General features: G+C 38.4%; 1 protein-coding gene across 1 annotated transcript in view; it reads right to left on the bottom strand.

Moving 5' to 3' along the window:
- LOC143040299 (uncharacterized) overlaps positions 1 to 10,000 on the bottom strand; it is a 20,453-nt gene that overhangs the window by 2,825 nt on the left and 7,628 nt on the right. The window contains exons 2-3 of the mRNA XM_076211171.1: positions 8,375 to 8,540; positions 1 to 776 (exon numbers count right to left, since the gene is read on the bottom strand). The exon at positions 1 to 776 is cut by the window's left edge and continues 2,825 nt beyond it. Of these exons, the coding sequence (XP_076067286.1) occupies positions 1 to 776; positions 8,375 to 8,540 (942 nt within the window). The remainder of the gene's footprint in view (positions 777 to 8,374; positions 8,541 to 10,000) is intronic.

Genomic DNA, 10,000 nt, shown 5'->3' with positions numbered 1-10,000 from the left:
CTGTGGACTCTCGATCCACGAACACCACCTCGACGTCCAGCTCCATTCCAAATACCTTCCGCCGCGGCGAATCCTGAAACGGGTAGTCAAAGGCAGATGCATGAAACAAGATGAGAAGATCTGGCCCACTTGAGGTTATCTGTGTCAGCTCGGCTCCCTTACAGAATTTTATGAGGGCACGCGATTGGGTGGTGTTGCCATCGAAGACAAGGAGATAGTCATGTAGCGTGTGGCAAGCATCTCCTATCTGTAGAAGGCGGTCCTTGGACAAGTGAGGGGCATTACGGTCCTTGATGTAGATAAGGTGAGGATTCTTCTGTTTGATGCGAATAAGAGCCACCTTACCCTCAGGTACGCGCGTCTGCTGTACGTGGTAATAGCAAGTGATGTTTCGTGGATACATACCTGGGTAGTTAGGGGATTGAATCTTACAGTTCTTCTTGTCACAGTTTTCGAAATATTTGTCACAGAATGAGTTTGCTACATCTTTACCTCGGTAGCTTGGGTTATAGGGTTGTCCATAGCGTAAGACGGCGCGGTCTTTCTTAATAAACTTGTAGATGAGTCTGAGCATGATCGTGTCCTGAGGATCATATGAAGGGGCTTTATCGCTTACATTATACACACGCAGCATAATCGTTACGCCAGAAGTTTCGGAATAGAAGACGTTGTGACCCCATGAGGTACCACACCAGTAGCCGGAGATGGGTGTCTTGGAGAACTCGCCAATCTGCATGTAGCCGTCCGGGCAGCCCATCTTGGTGTGGGACTGGAACCTGTGAGGAGAGAAGACACTATTCAGTCAAAAGTTTACAATAAAGAATTACAAAGGCGGAGCAATGATCTGCTTAGTTTTCACGATGAAAGTAGCATTTAAGTCGACGATTGCAACTTAAAGTTAGCTCGGACCGTTTTGCAAACTTTTCGAGTAGGCGTAACGGTCCGCGTTTTTAGGACCCGTGTGATATCTCGTTCACAAAAATCGTGAGGAAGAAAGTGACTAACTGGCAACCCTCAGCCATCCACTCACGCAATAGGCACGTGAGAGAAAGCCGGTCAGTATGTGAGTGTCCTTCAGTGGATTTTTTTTTTTTTTCCGTTGTCACCGATTTTCTCTCATTTTTCCTCATGGTGATCACTGACTTTCGGGGTGTGTCATGCCCTTTGCGTGATGCCTAAAAATCACACAGCACGTGATAACATTGTGAAAGTGATTGAACTACACATAGTGGGTAAGAATAATCGAGAAATAGCCAAGGCAACAGGTGTGACTGAGTGTACTGTGTCCCGACTCCTAACAAGATGGTGCGTGGGTGGAGGGGTTGATATCGTGCCCCTCCACATACATGCCGGGGGAAAGCCCCTGAAGATTTCCCCGAAGGCGTTAAGGCTTATAAAACGTCAGTTGGACCTGAACCCTTCTACAACTGCAAAGGAATTGAAGGGGAAAACCTAAGCTTCTCGGTGAAGTCTCTGTCAGGACATTTCAGGAAAATATTCAGAAGCGGTCAACTTACTCGAAAGTGAAAGCACGTGTGAAGCCTCTCGTCACTGCAAAACAAAGACGTCGCTGTGTCCTTTGGACCGACGAAGCGACCTTTTGTATAAGTGAGAGCAAGGGAACGAAGGCGTGGAAGTCTCCTACCGCGTCAGCGTGTGACCCACGCTTAACGGTGACGAGCGTTAAGCACCCGCCCTATTTTATGGTGTGAGGTGGCCTTGGCCATAGCGGTTTGGGGAAACTTGTAATACTTCTTAAGGGTCAGACTGTCAACTCTGAGCGCTATCTTAAGCTTCTGCAGGAGAATTTAAGGGAGTGTTTCGCGAAAACCGGGTGTGAGAGCCTTCAGCAGGACGGCGCCCCTTGCCACACCTCAAGGGCGGCCAAAAAAAGTGGCAATGTGAAGGTCGACTACATAGAGGATTGACCTGGGCAGTCACCCGATATATCCTCTATTGAAAACTTATGGAACATCAGGAAGGCACGCCTTTGTCAGGAGGACATGTCTACAATTCCCAAGCTTGAGATAGCTATTCGGAAGGTGTGGGAGGAAATTTCTGCTTCCCACTGTCAGAATTTGGCCGATTCTGTTCCCAAGAGACTCCAGCAGGTCATCAAGGCTAAGGGCTTTGCCATCGGGAAGTAGCATTGACGGCGCAAGTGTTTAATATTTTTTTTATAATCTTTCAAATAATTTGATTGAAAAAATTCGCGTATATTTCCCGAGTATGCAATACGATCCGCGCTGACTGTTTATATGTATATATATATATATATATATATATATATATATATGTATGTATGTATATATATATATATGTATCTTTTTTTTTTATTTTTTCGAAAGAAAATTTCATTTGGAATCCCCACAAGAACAATGTCCAGACGAAAATGGAATGACATAGGAATAATTAGATAAATGAAAACATTGTAATAAATGAACTAGTAAAAATTAATGAATAGAGATATATATGAGGAGAAACAAACCAATAAACGAAAATAGACAAGTAAACAAAGAAAAACAAATATATAGATTTAAGTAAACAAACAAACAAGGTTATTGACCATTTCGTAACAGGCGGGAACTCTGAGCTAGTAGAGATCCAGGAGCATAACGAAGTGTGATGGTCTGATCCGAGTTATTGGACATTTATTTGTTTCGTATGCAAGTCATGGACATAGTATCTTTGCTGTGGATTATAGCAAACGCACAGGTATTTGATTACCTTGCAAAACTGACTTGAGACTCTGTTAGCCGAACGCTCCTTTGTGAGCCGCATGTTATAGATGATAAGCTTGTTACTTAGGTGTTCACTTTTCGGAATTATGAATTTCCAAACCGTACCACATCCATCCACCTTCTTAGAAAGCTTAGGTCACGTATTGTGTAGGTGGAAAGATTGTGTCAGTTAATTTCTGCGTCCGACTAGTCTCTAGACTGGCTATTAATCACTTATGTAATAATTTCCAGTTATTGTATTAAAGGTGATGTATCAAATCTCTTTTTCTATTTATAAGTTTTCTTATAAAACAATTTCACATATTCAAGGCATTTTTCAAGTTATTAGAATTTGGGGGCTATACTAATATTGCATATTCCAGATACAGAAAGATTGAGTATTCATGTAAATTGTTGATGATTGTTGAACCTTTGAATCCAAGCGATCGTGCCACCAGTCATAATTTTTTTTTTCTGAGGCAGAATTACAATACATAGGTGGCTAAAAATTGTTTCTGAAAATCATACGAAGAGTCTCATTGCCCACTATTCTAGTTCACTTTTTTCCAGCAGCTTATATTGGGATTTTTTGGTAGATTTACTTTGTACATGACTACATTTAGTAGAATAAGACTTCAGCTACTTTTCTGATCATTGCACTAGCGTTACTAAATGTGCTTGAATATCTAGTTAATTTAATTGTAATTTACGTATAACATTGAACAGAAGGAGCACAAGAATATATGTATATATGTGTATGTATGTACGTATATGTATACAAAGGATTACAAAGGCGGAACATGCCGACAGGAGACCTTTTGGTCCATATCTAGGCCGGATGCGAAAAAACTATAATAACGTAAATAATAAATAGAATACATAAATAAATGCATAGGTATAGTTAAATAATAAACAGGTAAATAGTCAATAATAATAAATTGACATATAACTAATGATAAATGAAAATCAGACAAATGATAAGTTATCATTTGTCATTGATAACAAAACAAAAACAAATAATATAAAATAAATTATAATCATTACAGCATCTTGCTTAGGTGTTTATCTAAATGATTCTTAAAGCTTCGAACTGAACTACATTGCACTACCTGTGCAGGAAGTTTATTCCATTCATTAACTACACGGTTGGCAAAGTTGTTTCTACCTACTTCTAAACTGAATCTATTTCCGGACAGTTTGAGACCATTGTTTCTTGTCTGATTCTCATTCAGTGTGAAAATTTTGTCACTTTTGATGTTGTCAATTCCCTTTAAAATCTTAAAGACCTGTATCAAGTCACCTCTGAGTCTACGCTTTTTTTAGGGAAAACAGATTCATATGTTTTAGTCGATTTTCGTATGATTTATTTTTTATATATGGAATCAGTTTTGTGGCTCGCCGTTGTACTTTTTCCAGTCTGTCAATGTCTTTAATGAGATTCGGTGACCATACGGAAACAGCATATTCCAAATGTGGACGAACTAACGATTTATATAGCTTGTTAATGAGTGATGGACTTTTGAAATCAAAAGATCGCACAATCAGTCCTAGAATCTTATTTGCTTTCTCAGAGGCTGAAATACACTGCTTAGATGATTTGAGGTCGTTACTGATAATTACGCCGAGATCTTTTTCACTATCCACTTTTGTTAACGAATTTCCATATAACTTGTAATCGTACTTACTGTTATTTTTACCTATGTGCATTACCTTGCATTTACTTGTGTTAAATTTCATTAGCCACAATTCAGACCATTGCTGTAATTTATCTAAATCTTCTTGAATATCTAATTGGTTTGAGTGATCATTTGCCACTCCGCACAGTTTTGTATCATCAGCAAATTTGGAAACAGTAGATTTTAGTCCATGGTCTATATCATTTATATATACTATGAATAGAAATGGCCCAAGAACGGAACCCTGAGGAACTCCACTTGTAACATTTTTCCATCTAGAAGTTTTTCCATTTAAAACAACTCTCTGTTTTCGACCATTCAACCAATTACTAGTCCAACCTAATAGGCTACCACTTATTCCGTGTAAAGCTAATTTAGTAAGTAGTCTTTCGTGTGGGATGGTATCAAAAGCTTTTTGCACACACACACACACACACACACACACACACACACACACACACACACACACACACACACACACACACACACACACACACACACACACACACACACTCGCACTCGCACACGTCGCACACGTCGCACTCGCACGCCGTCGTCGCCGTCCGCCGTCGTCACCAAGAAGAAGGGGATTTACGACGGAAAACGAAACCTGGTTTGTATTGTAGGGGTGGGGAGTGATCGTGAGTGTCCGAAATGATATCTCTGCAGTGCTAGTCAACTGTATTATCATGGAATTAGCGAAAATAAAGGAAAACAACTACTCGAGAGACAGTCACGAAACAGAGCCATCTAGCGTCAGACGATCGAACCGCAATGTAAACAAATCCACGTGCGACGAAGAAGACTTCACAGGATTTAACAAATATGAAAGTCGATTATTAAAGATAGAGAAAGATATGAACAAAACTAGGACTCGGTGGGAGAATGAAATTATGGACTTAAGAAATTATATCATAGGATATCAAACATTCTCCCCACATGAATGAATTTACAACATCACAAAAAGAAATATCAGAACATCTATCAAAACTGGACGTCAGAAAATCACATGGCCCGGATGGAATTGCAAATTGGATTCTAAAAGAATGCAAAGAAGAGCTAACGGACAAAATACACATCATAATAAATAGCTCACTGAAGGAAGGATAAATACCTAATGACTGGAAAAATGCTAACATTGTACCAATATATAAAGGAGGAAACAAGGAAGAACCCACCAACTATAGACCAGTATCACTAACAAGCACTATAGCCAAAATTTGTGAGAAAATCATCAAGAATAGATGGGTAAAACACCTGGAAGATAACAACATATTAAACCCAAGACAATTCGGGTTCAGACAAGGTAGATCATGCACCACAAACTTGATATGCTTCTACTCAAGACTAATAGACATAGTGCAAGAAAGAAACGGATGAGCTGATTGTGCATTCCTAGACTTGCAAAAAGCATTTGACAAAGTACCACACAGAAAACTACTAAAAAAACTGGAACACATAGGAGGAATACAAGGGAACCTACTAAAATGGATGGAGGACTTCCTGACTGGAAGAAAGATGAGAGTAGTACTCAGAGAAAAATATTCAGATTGGAAAGAGGTGATCAGTGGAGTACCGCAAGGATCTGTACTGGCTCCAATAATGTTTGCTATCTATATGAATGATATGGACGAGGGCATGAACTGTTACATGAGCTTCTTTGCTGATGACGCTAAACTGTTAAGGAAAGTAGAAACTGATAAGGACTGTGAAGCACTGCAAGAAGATCTGAATAGGGTATGGAACTGGAGTCAGAAATGGGAAGTGGATTTTAATACTAAGAAGTGTAGCATAATGGAGTTTGGAAAAAGCAAAAACAGAATATCAAGAAATTATACAATTGGAACCAAGGAAGTAAAGAAAGTAGGATCCGAAAAAGACTTGGGAGTTATTATCACAAACGACTTGTCCTATGATACACAGATTAACAAAATTGTCGGGGAGACTTACAACTTGCTAAGATCAATAAAAGTGGCTTTTGCTTACCTGGACGAAGACATGATAAAAAAAAATTTTGGTTACATTGATAAGGCCTAGACTAGAGTATGCGGCGACATTGTGGTCCCCCAGTACCAAAAAGAACACAAAGAAAATAGAAAGAATCCAAAGAGCAGCTACAAAAATGGCACCTGCACTTGCAAACCTATCATACGAGGAGAGATTGGCTAAACTGGAGCTACCGACACTGGAGGAAAGAAGAGAGAGAGGAGACCTACTGACCATCTACAGAATCATGAAAGGCACAGAGATACTTGATAGAGAAGAATTACTAAACTGGGACAAGAGAAACACAAGAGGACATGGAAGGAAATTAAGAAAACATAGGTATAGAAGAGAACTGAAGAAAAACAGTTTTCCACATAGAGTTTTAGACACTTGGAACCATTCACGAATTTAAAAGCAAACTAGACACTGAGAGATACAATGGCGGGACAACACGAGCATAGCTCCCCTTCCCACAAAATACAACTAGGTAAATACAACTAGGTAAATACACACACACACACACACACAGAGATATGTATATATATATGTATATATATGTATATATATATGTATATATGCATATATATATATATATATATATATGTATGTATATGTATATAGTATGAGTATATATATGTATGTATATGTATATAGTATGAGTATATATATGTATGTATATGTATATAGTATGAGTATATATATATATATATGTATATAGTATGAGTATATATACAATATATGTATATAATATGAGTATATATATATATATATATCACTGATGAAAAAGGTGGTAACATATTTGTAAATCAAAACTAAAACCATAGTTGGAGCAGAAGACAAAAATGGAAACGGTGAACCTATTTCGACTAGAAGCTACAATCCTCTTCAGTAGGTACTACTGGTGAGGACTGTAGCTTACAGTCGAAATATATAGATTTACCGTTTCCATTTATTTTTCCTGCTCTGACTGTATTTTTAGTTTATATATGTTTTATATACATATATGCGGTATATCTATATATATATATATATATACATATATATGTATATATATATATACGTGTGTGTGTGTGTGTGTGTGTGTGTGTGTGTGTGTGTGTGTGTGTGTGTGTGTGTGTGTTTGTATTATACATACACACACACACACTATATATATAATATATATATATATATATATATATATATTATATATATATATATTATATATATATATTATGGCTTTAATAATTTCTTCCATACATTCTCCTACGGTTTATGATAGACCTGTAGCTTTGTCTTTTTTCAATAAAGAGTTAAAATTTGCCAGTTGTAGTTCTCTCGATCCATTGCTATCAGTGATCTTTTATATGGTAATGGAATAACCATTTTGTTTTTGTTTGTTCCAATATTCTTGGGCACCAACCCTCAGGTTCACGTTTCAATGTTCGAGTTCTAAGCACTCGATTCTCTCCTGTTGCATCACCTTCGTTGGATTCATAGCTTGCCTCAATCAATTTATGGTTGCATCTCTGAGTTCCAGACATTTGTTGACGTGAATCAATGACTTCACTTCCCTCCTCCTCGTGTGCCTTTGCACGCTTCGCGATTCGAACACGGTGTCCGAACAGACTTCATCTTGCCAATATTCACCAAAGTAAGGAAAGCGTTTATATTCGGGAGAAAAACCCATGTCAGCCTTTTGTTCATCGTGGAAGTTTGAAAAGAGATTTGTTAGGTCTAAAATAATATGAATTTTCATTGCATAGTGGGTACACGCCCGAAAAGGATGTATTGATTAGATTTTGATTCTAATGCTGTAGCTATCGGGATAAAACAAAGATAAGAACCAGTGGCTGACTTTTTATAAAAAGATTATCATATATATCACTACCATTTTGTTATTAGAGGTCAGATTAGAGAATAAAACAAAACAGAATAAGACTAGAGTCAGCATACACCTAAGTATGTTGACATTGCTACTCACACGCCATTACTGAAAACATTAGTACTCACCTGCCAAGAGAAAACTTTTCGATGTTGAGCTGCACAAGGTCTCCGTAGATGTCTCCAGAAGCCATGAATGTGAGCTGACAGAAGTGGGGAAGTGTGCCGCGCGTTGGCTGAGGAATCTCCAGCGTGTAGGTTGCGCCAACGATTCCGTAATAGGTCCGGTTACATGCTGTGTATGGAAATGTAAGACACGTGGTTAGTCCTACATGCCTTTGGAGGGAATATCTATCATCATCATTAATCGGGAACATACAAATTGCCTCACTCACACGCTGAGACCATTTCTCTAGGTCCGGGCCCCGGGTAACTTTTTTGGGTGGTACCCTAAAAGAATTTGTAGTAAAATGAATTGACCCCACACTTTGAAATACTCTGGGGAACAAACCAATTTACTTATAGAATTCATGGACAATAAACAAAAGCGGTTTCACTGAGGGTGAAAAATAGTTTCAATATTGATTCTAAAAATTCTAAATTACCCCCATTTGGGGGTAATTTACCCCTGTTACCCGGCCACTGTTTTAGGTTTATGCGAGTATGTCCCTCTGTACCCATCCTTCCCTTTCCAAACAGCTCTCGGTAGTACCACTCATCGTGCTCCAGCCATCTGTTCTGTGGAAGTCCCTTTTGTCTTCGCCATCGTGGATTGTCTCTAGTGGAGATAACCTTGTGAGTGAGATCAAGATCAGGGAAGAGCACCACATGCCCATATGGCCGGAGTTCATGCCTGTTGTCTTTTACAATTTGTTCCCAGGATATCCTGACGCGGCTTCATTTGAACCAAGAGATCCTCTTTGTCAGTTTTATACATTTCTTTCGTTAACTCGAAATGCGTTTGGGGAGTGGTGTGTGTATGTGCACGTGCCCGTACACGTGTGTGTGTGTGTGTGTGTGTGTGTGTGTGTGTGTGTGTGTCTGTGTCTGTGTCTGTGCATGTTACTCTCACACTAATTTGTTTTTCCGTGTTTTGGCGTATATGTATACTTAATTGTGTTTACATATGATTCATGACGTGTGGTTTTTGTGATATTAATATATCATTTCTTAATCAACATGCCATTACAAATTGATACTATTATCAGGATAGTATTGACAGATACAGAATGATCAATCAAATACGATTGATTTTTTTGTAGCCGTAATGGCTTTCGATTTGGCACTTGAAAAATATAAATAATTTGAAAACCATGAAATTGCAACAAAGAAGGCCTAGAAGCTGGCTGGTGATGCTACATTTGAAATTGGAGATGAGGAAGATTATAATGGTTGCAATAGGATTGCAAGGGTGAAGAGGGGAATGATGTCGTTGTTGAGTAGCTTTTGGTGTTATTGCGTTATGACACTGGAGTTACTGAGAACCTGACCGCTTTCTTGGACTTTCAGCCGGAATCCTCCACACTAGATGTATTGCACTTGTGCCTGAATGTTCCGCCAGCAAAATGAAAGCATAATTCTTAGAAAATTACTATGATAGTAACAAATATAAACCTGTGTGACAATTATTCATTTTTTGGAAACAAATGTGGTGACATTGTTGGCAGTCTTATTAGAAATAATGTTAGGAACTTCTTTGTTTAGATGTTTACAACAGTTATTTCAGGTGAGGCTGGCTAGTTTTATCTGAAGAAA

This window comes from Oratosquilla oratoria, chromosome 28 (genome assembly GCF_046742065.1).
Source record: "Oratosquilla oratoria isolate Oo_2021 chromosome 28, ASM4674206v1, whole genome shotgun sequence".
Classification (NCBI taxonomy): domain Eukaryota; kingdom Metazoa; phylum Arthropoda; class Malacostraca; order Stomatopoda; family Squillidae; genus Oratosquilla; species Oratosquilla oratoria.
The sequence above is the reverse complement of the archived record's forward strand: the minus strand, read 5'-3'. Positions and strand labels throughout refer to the sequence as shown.